This window comes from Ictidomys tridecemlineatus, chromosome 3, assembly GCF_052094955.1.
Source record: "Ictidomys tridecemlineatus isolate mIctTri1 chromosome 3, mIctTri1.hap1, whole genome shotgun sequence".
Lineage (NCBI taxonomy): Eukaryota > Metazoa > Chordata > Mammalia > Rodentia > Sciuridae > Ictidomys > Ictidomys tridecemlineatus.
The window spans coordinates 22,548,041-22,567,075 of record NC_135479.1 but is presented as its reverse complement, the minus strand read 5'-3'; the positions used below and the strand labels follow the sequence as shown (position 1 = coordinate 22,567,075).

General features: G+C 41.4%; 2 protein-coding genes and 1 long non-coding RNA gene across 12 annotated transcripts in view; 1 reads left to right on the top strand and 2 right to left on the bottom strand.

Moving 5' to 3' along the window:
* The window catches only part of Fbxl20 (F-box and leucine rich repeat protein 20), a 104,739-nt gene extending 101,360 nt beyond the window's left edge, over positions 1 to 3,379 (bottom strand). Inside the window, exon 1 of one of the 7 annotated variants that reach the window (XM_040268829.2) lies at positions 2,940 to 3,379. In XM_040268829.2, coding sequence (XP_040124763.1) covers positions 2,940 to 2,987 — 48 coding nt within the window. In that variant the 5' untranslated portion in view covers positions 2,988 to 3,379. Of the gene's footprint in view, positions 1 to 2,116; positions 2,709 to 2,939 lie in introns of those variants that run through there. The other 6 variants (XM_078042087.1, XM_040268831.2, XM_021724182.3 and 3 more) reach the window with 6 other exon arrangements.
* On the top strand, positions 3,013 to 4,244 carry LOC144376041 (uncharacterized). Its single transcript, XR_013436044.1, has 2 exons — positions 3,013 to 3,117; positions 4,050 to 4,244. It is a non-coding gene; the product is annotated as an uncharacterized LOC144376041 (long non-coding RNA).
* Positions 4,245 to 5,407: 1,163 nt separating this feature from the next.
* Med1 (mediator complex subunit 1) overlaps positions 5,408 to 19,035 on the bottom strand; it is a 36,793-nt gene continuing 23,165 nt past the window's right edge. For 2 of the 4 annotated variants that reach the window (XM_078042083.1, XM_078042084.1), the window contains 8 exons: positions 18,513 to 18,602; positions 17,048 to 17,159; positions 16,432 to 16,556; positions 15,809 to 15,927; positions 14,412 to 14,613; positions 12,491 to 12,586; positions 12,273 to 12,378; positions 5,659 to 11,006 (listed from right to left, as the gene is read on the bottom strand). In XM_078042083.1, the coding sequence (XP_077898209.1) occupies positions 7,748 to 11,006; positions 12,273 to 12,378; positions 12,491 to 12,586; positions 14,412 to 14,613; positions 15,809 to 15,927; positions 16,432 to 16,556; positions 17,048 to 17,159; positions 18,513 to 18,602 (4,109 nt within the window). In that variant the 3' untranslated portion in view covers positions 5,659 to 7,747. Of the gene's footprint in view, positions 5,614 to 5,658; positions 11,007 to 12,272; positions 12,379 to 12,490; positions 12,587 to 14,411; positions 14,614 to 15,808; positions 15,928 to 16,431; positions 16,557 to 17,047; positions 17,160 to 18,512; positions 18,603 to 19,035 lie in introns of those variants that run through there. The other 2 variants (XM_078042086.1, XM_078042085.1) reach the window with 2 other exon arrangements.

The following is a 19,035-nucleotide window of genomic DNA, read 5'->3' as shown; positions in this document are numbered from 1 at the left end:
ACTTAATAAAGCAATAAAATTTCTTGTTATTATTAGTATGCCAGCACTACAGATAAAACTGTAAAACTATAACAAAAACAGGAAATAGCAATGTAATTTTTAAGTACACACCACAAGAGAATTCTTTCCAACAATTCAATGACCTAAAGTGGACAAAAAAATGATAAAAGAACTAATTGCAGTGGCAAAAAGCTATCTTGGCCTGGGGATGTGGCTCAAATGGTAGTGCGCCCGCCTAGCATGCGTGAGGCACTGGGTTCGATTCTCAGCACCCAGTAAAAATAAAATAAAGATATGTGTCCACCTAAAACTAAAAAATAAATATTTAAGAAAAAAAAAAGCTATCTAAGCCCCACTTAATATTCAGGATTTGGAGCTTCTGATTCCCCTTAACTTACAAATGTCTATTCAGTAATTTTAATGACATTCTGGACTTTCACAGTAATGCTGAATATGAAACCACCATTAATTAGTCTGGGCTTTGTACATTAGAGCAACATAACATCCTACTGAGATAACATCAAATAATATCTAATACTTCTTCCCATTTTTTTTTTTTTTGGTGGTGCTGGGGATTAAACTCAGGACCTTGTGTAGATGAGGCAAACACTCTAGCAACTGAGCTATATCTCCAGTCCACCTCCCCATTAAATTTTATATGAAAACTCTAAGCTGCACTCAGTGGCATACACAGGCCTGTAATCCCAGAGACTGGGAAGGCTGAGGCAGGAGGACAGCAAGTTCAAAGCCAGACTCATCAATTTAGCAAGGCCCTAAGCAACATAGCAAGACCCTGACTCTAAATAAAATATAAAAATGGGACTGCAGATGTGGTTCAGTGGCTAAATGACCGTGGGCTTAATCCCTGGTACCACAAAACAAAAACAAAAACTCTAAGGCGAACAATTCCTTAATTTTCCCCATTTCTCATCCACAACTTAACACTGTAGCTTAAACTTCCTCCAAATGTATCCTATCTAGTCTTTGGGGATAATTTCAAATATTTTCAACGCAAGCATTTAAAGAAATGAACAGACTAAACTGCAGTTTAAGTAAGATATTTCACCCTCTGCACAGAGTTGATGAGTTTCCTAAAGTTTTTGTCCTACCCTCTTACAATTTCATCTTTTGAGTGAAAACGAAGAAAAACACCCAATGAGATGTACACTGAGCCGTGAGTGATCCCAGGTCAGCCTGATTCTCTGCCAGAAAAGGCCAGATAAGATTTACTCTTCTTGTTGTATAAGTTTCTCTCTTTCTTATCCTCTCAATCAATCTTCCTGTACATGATTATACTATTGTAATTCGTCAGTAGTTACAATACTTCACTTTCAAAGGAATGCCTTCCCCACTTGGTGACTACTCTTTAAAGATACTTGCACACTTCACATTTCTCAATTCCATGACCAACTATAAACCTCGCTCACCGGAGAAGGTAAAGTTCCTAGGAGACCACAAGACCCCAAAGGATTTTCTAAAATCTCTCAGATCTTCATCCCAATCTCAAACCACATAGCCATCTAAGGGTTCCCACAAACAATGAGATACAAAAGTCCAGACTAAACGGAAAGAAGAGGAAGTATCCGAACAATACTCAAACTCAACACAGGACCGAAAACCCACAGTCTCCTCTATCATCCTACTCGGTTACCCCCACTGTCCTAGTTTAATCAAGGTCTTAAACTCGAGAAATGGCCCCTCACCGGTCATTTCTCCACTCGACCAATGGGAAACGATCCACGAAAGTGGCAGGAAGAAAAAGCTCGCTCCGGCCGGTCGGAGCCCTGATGCTTTTTCTGCCGAGTGGAAGGAGGCAAGCCAAGGGTGTGTAAAGAATGGAAAGCTGAGTGATGGGGGGGGGAGGGGGGAATTAGGGCGTCAGAGCTAATCCCCCGCCGTGGCGCTGGGTGGGAAGGGGCAGCAGGCGTGCTCCCTGGAGAGCTAGGCAAGCCGGGCGGCGCTGGCTTTCGGGTCAAGAGAAGGGGAGTGAGGGCTGGCAGCCCCGCCGGTGGTGGGTGGCGCCAGGCAAGGGAGGAGGCTCAGAGAGGAGCGAACGAACGTTTCGTAGGAGTGCAGGACTGGCCTTTCTCGTTGCCCGAGCCCCCCGAGCTCATACCTCAAACCTGCTCTTGGTCACTCCGTTCACGTCTCTCCTCATGGGGCCAGCGGGTGCGGCCCGGGCCGGGCGCTGCGGCGTGCGGAGTGCAAACACAGGGGCCCAGGGCAGGCCGGAGAGTTCCGGGACCGGGAGCCGACAGCGGAGGGGCAAAGCAGGGGGCGTCGGAAGGGCAGCAGAGACTTCTAGGCTACTGAGGGGCCTCCGCCACCTCCCGCGGCTCCAGCGGCCGCGACGACTGCTCGTCGCTAGCTCGGCTCTCTCCTCAGCCTCAACTTCAACCCAAAACAAAAACACTCCCCACCTGCCAGCAACGCCGCTCCTCATTGGGCAGAGCCGCCCGGGCCTCGGAACGCCGGGGGAGGGGGAGGAGCGCGCGGCGGCGGTGCGAGACCACCCCTCCCCCACCACGGGCGCAGCCCCTGACGGTGCGCTTGCGAGCAGTCGGAGCTCAGCGGCAGTGGTGGCTCGACCCCCTCCCGCCTCCGAGGCAGGCCAGCCCACCGGGAGAAGGCGAGGCAGGGAAGTGCCTAAGTGTCTATGTGTTTGTGTAGGGGGGTTGTGGGGCGGGAGCCAGTGCGCGCGTGCTCGTGGACTCGTGAAAGAGAGGAAAGCAGGAGGACAGCACACCGCACCGGAGCCCCCTTTTGGCCCAGAACCCTTCTCCTCCCCTCCGCGGGCAAACAGGCACGCACCTACCCACAGAGAACCTGAGCTTTCGGCCTAGTCCTCTCAAACCCTAGTCTTGTCACTAACTCCCCTGTACCCGGGGTTGGCTCACACATCATTTCTGACCACCCAACTCCCATCCTCTATCACTCACTGTCGCCTTGAACCCAAAGTGCAGGAGGCGGTCCCTGCTTGGAGCCATTTTCCTCCTCTTTTTGGATGTCTCTAGATTGGGGCAGTAATGCCGTCGCCGCCGCCGTCGTCGCCGCTGCCGTAGTTGCTGCCGCCGCCGCTGCCGCCGCCTTCCCCGCCCCAGTGGATTGCATTACGGGGTGCTGCAGGGAGGCCTGGGGGTCCGCTGCGGGGCGGGTGTCTCCCAGTGCATGGTTCGGAAAGGCTGGGCCTAATTAGGCTCAGGGGGAGGCCGAGTGCCCAGTTTTGCTGCGGGGGTGGCCGCGAGGCCACACCTCAGGCCTGAGGGTCAGAGGGTGCGGGGCTAGAGCTGGGCTACCATTCCTCCGGCAGGGGGAGGGGCGCGCATCAGTGGGGTAGGGGCGGACGAGGCAAAAGTGCCTTTGGCTTCCCCGCCCCTCCGGAGCTGCTGGCGCCCAATGGGCTTTAGTGCCTGTCCGCCCTCCAATCAGAGCACTGGTTGGTGAGAACCTGAGACTGACGCAACTTTGGCGGGAGAAACAAGCGTGTGAGAGCGAGTAGGCGGGGGCATTTGCCCAGTAGAAACTGAATTTGGTCACTCTTGGGCGACTTGTGTAGAAGTTGGTCGTGTCATCATACCTCTATACTTTAACAACTAGGGACTTCTAGGTCCTGGAATTTGTGACTGATTCCCATGATCTGAGGCTCAATTAAAAGTTGAGTTGCCCCTTCAAAAGAAACTAAAGAATAATATCCCAAACATTAAATATTATAAACTGTATGAAACCCCAGCAGTCCTTGCAGAAGCAGCAGTACTGCTTACAATTATTACACTCCCAAAGCAGTTATGAGTTTGTCTTCACACCCCTTTTAATTAGTGGTTTTAATGACTGTCAGGCTTGTTAAGAATCCCATTAAGAAATGAACATTTAAGAGCACCAAGCACTGCACATTGTTTAGGATAATCATATTTTAGCTGGCTTCTTACCCAACTCTTAAAGCACTTTAATAACCTTTCCTTTATATCCTAATATGCAAGGAACCCTAGCTTCAGAAAACTCTCAAGTCCACAAACCAAGATCTACATTTTTTTTAAATATTTATTTTTCAGTTGTCGTCGGACACAACATCTTTGTATGTGGTGCTGAGGATCGAACCCAGGCTGCACGCATGTCAGGCGAGCGCGCTACTGCTTGAGCCACATCCCCTGCCCAAGATGTACATGTTATATTTCCTTTCTAGTCTCAGACACTTTCAATGTTTCTACTTCACTTCCACCAGTGTAATAAAACAGCCTTTAAATTTAGTCACATGTAAGAGCTATTTTCTCCCACATGACTGATCCATATGGTAACAACTGCAAAAGGCAGAAAAACTGACACCTAGAGACGACAAAAAAAAAAAAAAAATCTTGTCCGATGTATCCATGCCTGTGGACCCATGTAGGGTACTTAGGGAAGACATTACTTTTTGACTTGTTTCAATATTTTTTGAGAAGCTGAACTGAAGATTATACAAAAATTAAAATATTAGACATAAATAGGTGGGCTGAGGTTGTGGGCTCATGGTAGAGCACTTGCATAGCAGGTGAGGCACTAGGTTCAATCCTCATCACACATTAAATTAACTAAAGGTTAAAAAGTGCAAAACAATTACACATAGGCATATGACTTTTTATCAAAGAATTTTATTTGCATGTAAATAAACAGGTTTTTTGTAACGTTTTAGGGGGGAAAATCCCACAAATTGTGTCTACTTTCAAAAAATGAAAAACCCCCAAAATATTTACAGAACGGCCATACACACAGAAAATCAAATTTGAAAGATTTTCTTTTAAAAAGGCCCTCCCCACTGCTCCTGATGTACATTTTTTAACTCAAAATTTAAAACTCAGTACTTACAGTTGAGCATCTTTCCCAACATAGTTTCTGAGATATTAAATACTTTCTGCCCCCTCCAGAACAAACTCCAGGATAGAAATAAATGGGGGGCAGAATAGAAATGAGGAAAATTTCTGAAAACAAGATTGCTTAAGGATTGTGAATGCTTCCTATACTGACATCTGCTTTAAGTGACTCAACTGTGGATACTGTATGACTCATTGGCTCCCTGAAAGACTTTCTTCTGAAAATTCATGTTATTGCTGCCCTAGATTTTCAGACCTAGGCCTGAAAAAGGAAAATTCTTTTCAAGAGTCACCAACCTCAAGCCTGGTTTTGGCAAATTATATCCTGCTTGCTCTCCCCACCCCAAAAAATACTTGTTTTAAGACACTGGATTTTAATTTGAACTCTTCATGTACATCAGAGCAGATTTTGACCAAGAACCCCCAACATGAAGCCAAAAGACAGAAAAGGAATCAGGTCAAACTCAGAATACATAAGACACCAACAGCAGAAGAAAGGTAGAAGTTGACTTCATGTCCATGCCGTCTTTTGAAACAGGAGAATGAATACACCTAGACGGGAGGGAGGTGTCCCAGGCTTGGTTTATTCTGCCTCTTCTCCTCCACCCTGTGGAGAAATGCAGTGTTCCCTGGTTCTCAGGCAGGGTGAAGCAGTTTAGCCCCGGCTCCCTGTTAAGCAAGTTCAGATGCTGGGTCAGTGTGTGGGGTGTGCCCATCGACAATTCAGGGGCTTATCCTTCATCCAGATCCTAACTCGGGATTCTTTGATCTGGGATGAAGACAGAAAGAGAGAAAAAGCTTCCCAGTTTACTCATTTTGATATTTGTTGGCTCTGCTTGGGGAGCTGAGCCCCTGATACTATGCAGTACATTCCCCACAAAATTTTCCCCACCCAAAACAAACTTAAAAACCATGTAACTTTTTACTTTTCCTGCAGAAACCAACGGGATAGGATTCAAAACTAGGTGATAAACTTTTGAGAAATCCAACCTGTTGTATGTCTGAGAGGCTGCTACTGTATCAGCATCACAAGATAAAGCACTCTGGTATCACCTTGCCCATGTCCTTCTTAGTGTCACCCAAGACATTTGACTCTGATATGGTAACCGATAACTTTTCTTGTTCCACTTTGCAATGTTTCATTTCCTACTTCTTATTACGTTGGGACTTGTACAAAAGTGGCAGAGTTGTTGAGAGCTGATGACCAGTAAAGGGAGAACACTAGAGGAAATGAGAGACAGTCAGGAAAGAAAGCCAAAGCAGATTTTCCAATCCTATGCTAAATCCAACCTGCATAAAGAGATGAATATATAAATCTTCTTCCGTATCTGATGAAGTCACTCCACTTATGACACACAAACGCACATGAATCACCTGGCTTTTTTTTTTTTTTTTTTTTAATCCAGAAGTGTTGTGCTGGGGATTATGCCTGCCCCGCTGATACAGATCCTGAATGGAATCATCAGGAATGGCACAGTGCAAGGTGTCAAAATCAAAGTAAGGCCGCAGAATTTTGAGAAAACCCTCCAAATACTGAGAACTTCTGTTGTACTCAAAATGGTCTCCTGGATTTCTATATTTGTGAGAAGGGCTTCTTATTGATGTCCCCCAGAATCCAGATTCAGACCTGTTTCTCCAAAAAGGTCCAATTGTGTTGCTACATAGTAGCAAGGGTTTATCTTCATGCTCACCTAGCATTCCAGGCCCCCATTACTTCAAGTGAGCTTGAAATTGTTTTAAGTGAACTATGGCTGCAAAATTTTCACTGTCTTATCTCAGGGAGCATACAGTGGAGTGGTTAAAGTCTGAACTCCTCCTTGTGATGAAGAGAAACAAAGAGCCCAGCTCTTAGGAATGGCATCAGTTCTCCTGCAAACAAAATGCTGGAATGCGGACTTTTGGCACATTGTGGAAACAGGAGAACTATTAATTCTATAATGATTTTCATGCCAGTGGGTCAGGAAGGCTATCCCACATTATACCTTACTGCATCTGAAAACATGTTTACATCCCCAAAAGCCACCCTAAGTTTTTTTTTTTTTTTAAGGAAAAAGATAAATCATTACTTCCATAGGGAGATAACTCCTAATATTCCTATGATGTCTGAACCCTATGAAAAACCTCCTAAAATGAAAATGTCATTTTGGTTTTTCTACTTAACTCCAAAGACAGGCTCTGACTTATTAAGTCTGCTTGGGCTTATCAGCAAAGCTACAAGCTCTCTACCATGAAATAAGCCTTCCTCTTTCACCTCCCATCATTTTGAACCCTGAACCTCATAGAGTTAGAAAGAAACACTGTATAAAAACAAAGGGTTAAAATATTACAAATAAATAGCTAAAATCATCTTCCCTCTCCTAATCACTCCTAAGAAACAGACACCAAACATTGCTTAAGTGTCCAAAATGACCCAAGTCCTTCATTTGCCCATGCCTCAAATGGACAACTACCCAAAGGTGAACAACCTTCATGCAAATGCATCAAGGAATGTATTGCTTTTTCATTTTCTGCCCAGCCCTTCAAATTCATGCACTAAAGTGAGTTTAAAACATGGCCTAAAAATGGAAAAAGGGAGAAAAAATATATATGAATATTTCCCAAAAAACTGTTTTCCCACCCTTCCATCTCCTTACATCCCTCCCTCCCCCTCCCTTTTGTAAGCACATATTTTTAACATTTTCTTTCTGGTAAAAGAATAAGGAATTCTTGATAACCAGAATCAAACCCTGTGGTCTCTTTAGTCGGGTCTGGATATACCTTTCTGAATTTACCCAGCTTGGTGTCAAAGCTATGACTTTTAGGATTCTTAAATCAGACCTGTCTGACTCACCCCTTGTGTTGGTTTACATATAAACTTATCATTAGTTTCTTCTCTGGCTACATTTGTTTAAAAACCTAGGTTCCTAATTGCCAATCAGAGCCACATCCATTAGATCATCATCTTCCTCCCCAATCATAAAGTCAGGGCTGAGCCTTGAGGGCCTATCTGCAGATAAGATTGTGTTACTTGTCATAGACAAGGACTGGTCTGAAGAGATAGGTGATTTAGACCAACTCTCTGGCTTGATGCTATGAGATTTTTTCTTCTCTCTGTCTCTGTCTTTGTCCCGGTCCCGGTCTCTATCTTTGTCTTTTACTTTCTTTTTTTCCTTTTTGTGCTTCTTATGCTTCTCCGTGCTATATTCTGGAAGTGGTCGGATACCATCATCTGAGCTAGGGCTGTTCTGGTAAGATTTCTCTGCTATGGAGGAGCCTGACTCGCTTTCACTGTCCAGATTTTGGGGAGTATATGCTGGTGACTTACTATGGCTGGGAGAACCACGTTCATGCTTTGGAGTGGAGCCACTGATCAGTGGAGAGCCATAGTTTTTAGAAGAGGCCATCTGCGGTCTGAGGCCTTCTCCACTACTTTCCCCAGGTTTCTGCAAAGTCACTTTGGCTTTAATGCTGGGGGAGCCGCCATCATGCTTGCTGATAATAATTTTTGCCACACCTGTACTCCCCACATTTTTTGACTCTGAGGTCTTCTTAGAAGAATCCACTGAACCCCCAGAAGTAGAAAGCTTTGATTTGTCTTTATCACTTTTCTCACGTTTGCCCTGGAACTCTCCTCCAGACATATTATGTTTTGAGGACATGGGATGGCTAGAAGAATTTGTGCTAACCCCCATCTGACCATCCATTGGATCTTCACCCCCAGGTCCACTGGTGACTACTCCATGCTTCAATTTATCTATGACAGCTGTCAGAGATGGCTTCTTATTTCTGCTGGGAGATTTCCCTTTGGAGCTCCCATGCTGGTTCTGAGAGGACGACATGGAAGAGCCACTTGAGGAAAATGAGGAGGAAGATGCTGTACAAGAATTAGACGATGGAGGCGTTTTCTGAGATAATGAGCCTGAGGATCCTAACCCTGAAGATGACTTCATGCCAGAGCTTGAACTAGTTCCAGACATATGAGAACCACCAGAACCTGAACTGATTGGAGACTTGGCTTTAGAGGATGGAGGAGTCCCAGGAACAGGCTTCATTGGAGAAGCAAGCTTATCAGAGCCTCCAGGAGGCCTTGAATGAGAAGGGGATATGTTTGGTTTACTTAAAGAAGGATTCATAAGTGATGATGGCTTGCCTTGAGGTTTCATCTTTGTACTGCTAGAGCCACTGCTCAGACCATGCTTGGTAATGGGAGAAGAACCTGGCTTTCCCCCAGACTGAGATGAATTTTTGGACTGACCAGATCCAGAAGACCCTTGGCTGGTATACATACCGCTACTTAACTTGGAACTTGATGAGCCTTCTGATTTACTGCTTTTCATCTTGCCTGAGGTGGAAGCAGAAGAGGAGGAAGAGGAGGAAGAAGAATGGCTATGGTGGCTTTTGCTGCCTGAGGAAGACACAGAACCACTGCTGGTATACTGACTATGAGAGGAGGGCTTGCCCACCATCACTGTTCCCTTGGGAATCTGAATAGTGATTTTGGGGATGGGAGGTGTAGAAACACCTGGGGGAGTTTGAGATCTTCCTGAACTGCCTGGAGATTTGGATCCACCTGTACTGGTAGGTGGGGTAAAAGGTCGATTAGAAGAACTGTGTGATGGAGACTTTCCCTCTGTGTCTGCCTTCTTCCGCTTTGGAGGCTTATCTTTGCTTTTACCATCATTAGAAGGAGTCCGGCTGCGCTTTCCTGGTTTGCTGTCTAATCCTGGGCCTGACAAACTACTATTACTAGTTCCATTGCCTTCTTTTATCCTTTTTTGAGTCTTTTCTTTCCCTAACTCCCCAGCGGTCATTAAAGGACTCTGACTACCACTGTGATGCTCCAAAAGATCTGCAGGACCCAAAGCCTTACCAGCTACTGATATAATACTGAAATCAACAGTGTCAGCTTGGCTATTGCCTTTAAATTTTGTTTCCCCATTATCACCTCCAAGCATTGGCACCCCCAAAGAACTTAGTGCCTGAGATGCAAATCCTTTGAAATCATCATTATCCCCACTTTGGCTGCTTTCATCAAAATATTCTTCTCCAAAACCACTTTGGCTTTGACTGTTCAATAAATCAGGATTGAAATCTACTCCATCAGGAAAAAAATGATTGGTAGGAGAGTCACTACTGGGGCTTCCAGCAGCATCTGCAATAAGGTCAGCTGGATCAGTGTATGGATTTTCATTATTATTAGTTTGAAAGACATCAGAGTCAAAAAGGGCACTCTGAGAATGCCCAGAACTTGAAGAATCCCGAACAGGGGTGCCAATGGGTGGGCAATCATCACTAGTGCTGGGAAGCTTAGAGGCTTCTTCTGCAATGTCTGAAAGGATATCAGTTACATCTGGGCCAATGCTGTCTGAACTGGATAGTCGGACCATCCTTTGAATACTGGGTTGGGGATGAGGTACTGGTTGTGGATAAGTTGTTGGAGGAGTACTACACTGGCTTGGAGCTGGAGTAATGTGCGGCGTATCCAATGTGTCAGCTGCCATATTGACATCAAAGATAGGGTTCTGCGAGTCAACATCCATTGAAAATAGCTCCCTCTGAAAGTCATCTTCAGTCTGGTGCTTGGGTTTGTCAGGTGGTAATCTTGATGACTTCTTCTTCTTGGTCTTGTTGCTCCCCGGGCATATTTCCATCCGGGGTGAGCCAGAAGAGGAGTTCTGCCTTTCTAAAGGGCTGCTTCCATAAAGGGTTGAGAAATCCTGGGCAGGATTATCTTTAAGAAGGTTCATGAGCATCGGGTGGTTCTTGGTGTTGCCGGCCATCGAAGAGACAGGTGGCGGCGTGTGATGAGGAGGGGTCGGACTCGAGCCAATGGTAGACCCCCCGTTCCCTGTGATTTGCAACAAACTGGTAAGAATTGGGTTCTGAGACACCTTGCTGAAGTCCTCCCCATGGCCCACCGACTCATGCCGATCTTTGATGCTCATGCTCATATTAAACAAGGTGGTAATGGGACCCCCCGGAAAGGTGTTGGTTGGTGTAGTGGTACCACTCATTGGGTTGTTGCCTGTGGTCATGCCATACCCTGGGCTGCTAGCCGGGGGCAGGTTCTTTTTCACCATGTCTTCAACTGTCTCTGCAATGAGGGACAGTGCTGGGGTGTCAGCCTGAATGGTTTCAGCCTTCCTCCGAATAGCCCTCATCGTCACAGGGATGGACATACATCTGCAAAATAAGATGAAAAAAACAGATAATACTGCACTAGCTGCTGAATGAAACTCATTTTTCATTTGGAAAAACAGGCTCTAATTTTGCCCAAGACTTAGATAAGCCATCAGTAGTTTACAATAAGCAAGTTTCAGGTAAGACAAGTAAATCTGTAAGGCAAGAATAGTTCTATCAAATGCCAAAGCTTTAGATATATTCACATTCTAAAAAAAAAAAAATTGACCCAGTAGGCAATTGTTAACCTCTTATGAAAATATACCAAAACAAACCATAAATGAGTCCAAATGATTAGATTTCATATTGAACTAAAAGAAAACTGGTAATAATAATGGAACACAGTAATAGAATACTTTTAGGGCATTACATGTTAATTAATGTGATTTATTATTTATTTTAGTGAACCATTAAAAAAGTCTCTTCATCCATCAAGTTATAAACCTTATTGGCTTAGATCATTCCAAAGCTATTGTAAAAAGTGCTACAGCTGGTGTGAAATCTTGTTTATTTCAAAGTAATGCACTTTTAACTTTCCAGATAAGTCAGTATTTCAAAATATACGCTTGAAAAACATTTTGCTCTAAAACATACATCAACAAACTTTTCCTTATTCCACCAGACAGAAATAGTATTGGTTTTGTAGGCCATAGGCGTTTTTGTCCAACTACTCTGTCATCTTAGCTTAAGAGCTGCCATAGACATGTAAAATGAACATCAGAGTTCCAATAAAATTTATTTACCAAAATAGGCTGCTAGGACTGGGGTTGTGGCTCAGTAATAGAAACCTTGCCCAGCATGTGTGAGGCACTGGTTCGTTTCTCAGCACTGCATATAAATAAATACAATAAAGGTCCATTGACAACTAAAAACTATTTTTTAAAAAATGGGCTGCTAGTTTCTGCTTAAAAGTTACATATTAATGTTTCTGGGAAGATGATGACTTAAGTATATTCTCACATATTCACATTTCATGGTTTATCTTTTAAAAAGTGGCAAAACAGTATAGGTGAAAAGAAAAGTGCATCTTACTTCAGCTGTCTCCCACTTTTAAGTACACTAATGCCTGACCTAAAGTTACCTACCTTATCTCCTATTACTCCATTGTGATATCAAATTAAAATAAAGAATTCAGATCACTTTTAAATCCCAAAAAACAGATAAGAGTGAATTCAAAGGAATGACTGTGACTTTCTCCTTTATTTCCAATTCACTCTAATACTGAAAACATACTCTTAGTGGACTCTGATGGAAAAGGGTCAGTGCTACCTTTGAACAACTTTGGCAATGAAGTCATCTGTGCAGATTAGTGCATCTGAGAGCCCCTTGTAGAGTTTACAGCTCACATGTGTTGAGTCCTGCACATCCATTACCACTGAAAGACAAAATATGGGAGTTTTTTGTGATAGATTGTTTCTGACCTTCCAAAAGATATAAGGACCAAAGTAGCTCCCCTGAGAGAGGTGTTAGCCACCCACACAACTCACCACACACCAGGGAGTCATTCACAGGGTGCTGGAAAGATACACTGAAACGGGACTCTGAGAGGGGACACACTTCAAACTGGAGTAGCCCGGGAGAATCTAAAAATCAAAGAAAAAGTTCATAAAACAACCAAACATAAGACATAAAACCAACAACAATCCTTAAATATACAGAGTAAAATTCCTTTTTCCCTTTTTGGAAACTAAATTTCTCTTTCTCTCTTACACACACACAGAAGGAATCAGATTCCAATGAATTCCAGTTTATTGTTGAATCTTTCGAAAACAAAAAAGTAACTAAACTTTCAAATTTCTAATATGAAGATATGATACCTAATTTTTTTTAAGCACTAGTGATTGCTAGATTGTACCAGTGAGCTACTTCTCTCTTTTTTTTTTTTTTAATATTTATTTCTTAGGTGTAGATGGACTCAACACAATGCCTTTATTTTTATGTGGTGCTGAGGATCGAACCCGGATCCTGCCAGTGCTAGGCAAGCACTCTACCGCTAAGCCACAATCCCAGCCCCTGAGCTACATCTCTTAATTTGTACTTCCTAAACAAAACATTCTGGCAACACAGGCACAAAGATCACATACTTGCTCCATTACTCCCCAGTGTAAACTCATTTTTAGTACCCTGAACCTATTTGGAGAATTCTCCTAAGAGTCAAACACATGAAATGTTCTGTGACATTACTCCCAACTCTTGAAATTCTTTTTTTTTTTTTTTTTTGGTACTGGGGATTTAACCCAGGGCACTTTACCACTGAGCTACAGCCCACGCCCTTTTTTTATTTTAAAACAGTCTCAGGCTGGGGTTATGGCTCAGTAGTAGAGCACTCCCCTGGGAAATGAATAATAAAGGCATTGTGTACACCGAAAACTAAAAAATAAATATTAAAAAATTCTGTCTCTCTTAAAAGAAAACACAGTCTCATTAAGTTGCTTAGGGGCCTAAGTTAGTTGTGGAAGCTGGACTTGAATTTGTGATTCTCTTGTCTCAGTCTCTTGAGTCACTGGGATTACAGGTGTGTGCCACCACACCCAGCAATTTACTGATTTCTAAAGCAATTATTAATTTTCATTAATGATATCTTCTGTTTACCCTCCCTGTTTCTTCTTGCCTACCATGTACACTGATACAGAAATGCTTTATGCCCAAGGTAAAAAATAATCAGCTAGAGAAATCAAAATTTATATCAAAATATTTAATAACTAACTGTTTGAAAACCAACAGAAATCTAGAATCCTGAAAAAAGGGGCACAGATCTCCATTTTCAAGCTATATGATAGCTGAGCATGGTAGCACATGCCTATAATCTCAGCAACCCAGAAGGCTGAGGCAGGAGGATCTCAAGTTCAAAGCCAGTCTCATCATTTTAGCAAGGCCTTAAGCAACTTAGCGAGATCTCTCAAACACTAAAAATGGCTGGGGGTGTGGCTCAGTGGTTAATTGCTTCTAGGTTCACTCCCCAATATCAAAAAATAAAATAAAATATGATATTATAATTTGCAGTTCTCCAAAGAATGGGGAGATTATACCAGGAAAGCACTGTCCTAACAACCTAAAATTTAGATATCAATAAATTGGGTACCTGCCACAAGCATAGGCTTTAAAATACCCAATTCATTACTAGGTTTAGAAAAAGTTCATGGAAAAAAAACAAAACAAAAAAACAGTGGTTTGAAATACCAATTTGAACAGATTAGTCCCATCAAAATTATTTGTAGTAATTAAAGCAGATTCCCAATTCTTCCCATTGAGGTTTAATTCAATTCATCTGGGTGTGAAAACCAAACAAAGGAATTTTTATGTTAGCTTTAAAAGCTCCACAGTGTTTTGATCAGCCACCAAATTCAAGAACTATGGGAATAGTTAGTTCCCATCTTCCAGTAAGTATATCAAAAGGAAAGGCAGTACCTTCTTTCAAAATAGTTCTTTTGACACAGCTTCCAATTAGAGTGTTATAGGCCACCTGGTGTCTGATTATATTCAGGATAAGAGGAACTCGACCAGGGTGCTGAAAGGTGATTTTGTTAACAAGTGTTCCCTGTAGACTTCTGCCATCGGGAAGAGGAGCATCCTTGTTGAGGAAATAACAGTGTTGCTGACCTGGAAGAGCCTGGGCAAAAAGAACAAAGTAAATGAATACTGTTTACTAATCCATTGTATTCTGACACAAACTACCCTAAAAAAAGTCTATGGTTCAAAAAGCACAGCAAAGTCTTAGAAAGTAATAGAACTCCACAGTATATTCTCTGACTAGCAGATATGATAAATGTTAATCAGTTGCTCATCTGGCTGAAAGGATTCCTTCTTAAGAAAACTCTGTCCTGGTGCATAATATAAAAATTCCTCAGAAATTTGTACTAAAGAGGTTTCTTTTTTTTTTTTTTTTTTTGAGAGAGAATTTTTAAATTTTATTTTTAGTTATTAGCAGACACAACATCTTGGTATGTGGTGCTGAGGATCGAACCAGGCTGCACGCCTGCCAGGCGAGTGCGCTACCTCTTGAGCCACATCCCCAGCCCTGTACTAAAGAGATTTCTAAACCATAAGTACAATATCTGTTGTGGCTTTTTCTTTCTTTTCTGTTTTTTTTTCCTTTGGTTAGGGGTGGTGGGATTGAACACAGGGCCTAGTGCCCACTAGGCAAGTACTCTACCACTCGGACATATCCCCAGGCCTTTTCCCAAAAATTTCATTTTGAGACAGTGCTCCTAAATTGCCCAAGCTAGCCTCAAACTTGTGATCCTCCTGTATCAGCCTCCCAAGTAGTTGAATTATAGGAGTGCACCACTGTACCCAGCTCAAAATCTGTATTTTTAATAAAACGTTCTTTATAATTACAATGTACCCAGAATTTGTGAACTACTGATAGTCTAGACTGTCAAACATTCAAAAAAATTTAAGCCCAGATGAGGTTTTGCAACATTTCATAATTGATTCATCCCAAAACTTTGTTCTTTTATGTACTTAAAGGACTTTTCCAATTATAAACTTATGGTGCATGAAACAATAAGAATTTTTAACAACTAGCTGTAAGCTTGTAAAAGGCAGGATACCATTAAAAGATTTTCATCTCTTTGAAGAATGTCAATAAAGAAATATTCACTGCTGTTTCCCAACTTGGAGGCTCATGGCCTTTTTCTTTAGTATGTATCAGAGATTTTTATAATTTCTTGTGTGAGTGAGGAAACAGGTCATGACCAAGCCATCTAAATGAAGGTGTCAGACCCCACAGTGCTATAAAGAAGATTCTGATCTTGGGTCTAAACATAAGTTACAACATTCCAGCTCCACAGGGCCTTACTTACAGCATAAAATCGCATGTTGTGATTTAAAGGAATGGGGTCAGGATCCTTTGACAGCTCAAATTGAGTGATCAGTTCATAGAGGGGTACGTAAGTTGGCTGAGTCTCAAATAATGGAATTCCTGGGGGGAAAAAAAAAGATTAATATAATGATCACATTAAGATCAAAATGTTCAGAGCTCAATTTTCACTTCATGATTTTTTTTTTGGTACCAGGGATTGAACTCAGGGGAACTTGATCACTAAGCCACATCCCCAGCATTATTTTGTATTTTATTTAGAGACAGGGTCTCACTAAGTTACTTAACACCTCACTTTTGCCGATGATACTTTGAACTCTCAATGATCCTGCCTCAGCCTCCAGAGCCACTGAGATTACAGGCATGTACCACCACACCCAGCTCCCTTCATGATTTTTACATTCACCCCTTTATTTAAAAAATACTTACTAAGCATTTATAAAACACCATTAATATATATACCCCTGGTTACTTCTTTCAGGTCTATAAGACTATAAGCAATCCAGGGTAATCTGAATTTGAATTTTCATGCTCACATCTATTGTTGCTCAAAATATACCAGCAGTTTGGTAAAGACTTTAAAAAGAAAAAAAAAAAAAAACTCACCTGTGCAGTTTTGCAGTTTCTGAACAAATGTTCTAGATACTGGGATTGGTTGGGGAAATTTCAAGAAGAAACAAGCAGGAAGATCAACACTGTTGGCACTGGTGATGGAGGAGAAGGAAGGGGTCCTTCAAAAAAAAGGGTAGGAGGAAGAGTTGGATTTTGATTTGGTATGAAAATGAAAACGCCAAACACCTATTGTTAGACATGTATCACAGACAAGTATTTACAGGGTCTTTCAAAGGTCATTCTTTGAATTTCCTTCTAACAATTCCTAAACATAATCTGTTAATGCTGAATTATTTATTCAAACATTTATCTGGGACTAGACTTAAAGATAAAGCATGTATTCAACACAGGCAAGGAGCTGAGTTCAACACACAACATCAAAACTCAAACCTAAAACAACACATTTATTCAAGGTAGAGAATGTTTGCTATGAGCAGACCTTAGAAGAGAAACATTCAAATAAATACTGTACATAAGGGAAATTAATGGAAAAAAAAAAAAAAGTAGTCAAGTTCCAAAAATTCAAGTGGTAAGCCAAATGAAATATTATTCACATTGGTATTAAGTTCAAAATATGGACTTTGCTTCTCTAAAATTATGTTTAACTTACCATTTGTTGTCAACTGGATGTGACCCCATAATTAGTGGTGCAATTGGAAGTTTATACATAGTAGATGTTCCTTCAATTGTCACTGATGCATTCATGCCCAAAGATCGAGGAACTAGGAATAGGAAAGAAAAAAGATATTCTTCAAAATAACACAAATTAGCCAACTTGGTGTGACCCCATAATTAGCGGCACAGTGGCATACACCTAAAATCCCAGCAGCTGGGGAGGCTGAGACAAGAGGATCCTGAGTTCAAAGCCAGCCTCAGCAATGATGAGATGCTAAGCAACTCAGTGAGACCCTGTCTCTAAATAAAATACAAAATATGGCAGGGGATGTGGGTCAGTGGTTGAGTGCCCTTGAGTTCAATTCTCGGACCAAAAAAAAAAAAAAAATTAAGTGGATCACATTAAAAAACAACAATCTCATTATATATCAGCCATATATATCAGATACTTAATCCCTATATAATTTCATGGGATAGAAGGTATCTTTTTAGCCAACCACTACTTATTTCTGCCAGTAAATAAAATACAAGAAGCAGGCACAGTGGCAAACACCTATAATCCCAGCAACAATAATTCTGACTCACTGGAATTACAACAGTTACCACCAAGCCTGGCTTCAGAAAGAAATTTTTTAAAAGGGCTCATTAACGACACGTATTTTATCCAAATTCAAAATACATTTTTTTTCAAAATACATTTTAAAATGATTATAATTATGCAATAGAGCCAAGGATAGAAGTTATGAGAGGACCAAATGACTTATTAGGCCATTTCTCACTATCTTTTGTTATAAAGTTCAAGTAGAAAATAACATCCATTGCTGTAGTTCCTTTAGTAAATTGACTATCCTGTTCCCCTATAAAGAAATGAGAAAAGGCTAGGAGAAGTACCAGCAACCTGGAAGATTAAGACAGGAGGATTCTAAAAGTGAAGCCAGCCTCAATAACTTAGACGCTCAGCAACTTAGTAAGACCCCATCTCAAAAATAAAAATTAACAGCTAGAGAGAAAGCTCAGTTGGTAGAGTGTTTGCCTCACATACACAAGGCCTGGGTTCAATCCCCAGCACCACCAAAAAATAATAAAAAATAAATTAAAAAAATAAATAAATTGTGTATTTTAAATAAATAAATAAAAATTAAAAGGACTGGAGATATACCTCAATGTTAATATACCCCTGAGTTCAATCCACATGACAAAAAATAAATAAAGCACTTTCTATATGTGTAGAAAAAAAAATATATATATATATATATGTGTGTGTGCGTGTGTGTGAGTGTGTACATATTTACATATGCACATGTATAGAGATTGTGTGTTTTGTATCAGGTACATGTGGTAAGGACAGAAAACAAATTAAATATCAAACCAAACTTAGAGGCAGGCTAGACAATCAAAGTTTACAAATATTTTAAAAACATTGGACAAAATCTTCAGTTGTTTTGCAGCTAAAGACTTACCATTATTCTCATGCAAAATGATAGGAGATGCAGTCTTATCATCCAACAGGTCAGAGGGAGAGGCATAATACTTCATGTTCATTAAATGACCTATGAAAAATTAAACTTTTTACTGCATCTTTATTAATATATTACAAATAAAGAACAGATTTTATACTTCTATAAACCTATATACAAGAAAATAGTTTCTTTTTTTTTTTTTTTTGAGAGAGAGAGAGAGAGAGAATTTTTTTCTTAATATTTATTTTTTATTTTTGGCAGACACAACATCTTTCTTTGTATGTGGTGCTGAGGATCGAACCCGGGCCGCACACATGCCAGGCGAGCACGCTACCACTTGAGCCACATCCCCAGCCCAAGAAAATAGTTTCATAGTTATGAGAAGCCATGCTCTAAAGCAGCTAGCAAAACATGATAACAGTTTAAGTACTGGGGCTGGGGTTGTGGCTCAGTGGTAGAGCAGTCGCCTAGCTGGGTTCAATCCTCATCACCACATAAAAATAAAATAAAGGTATTACACCCA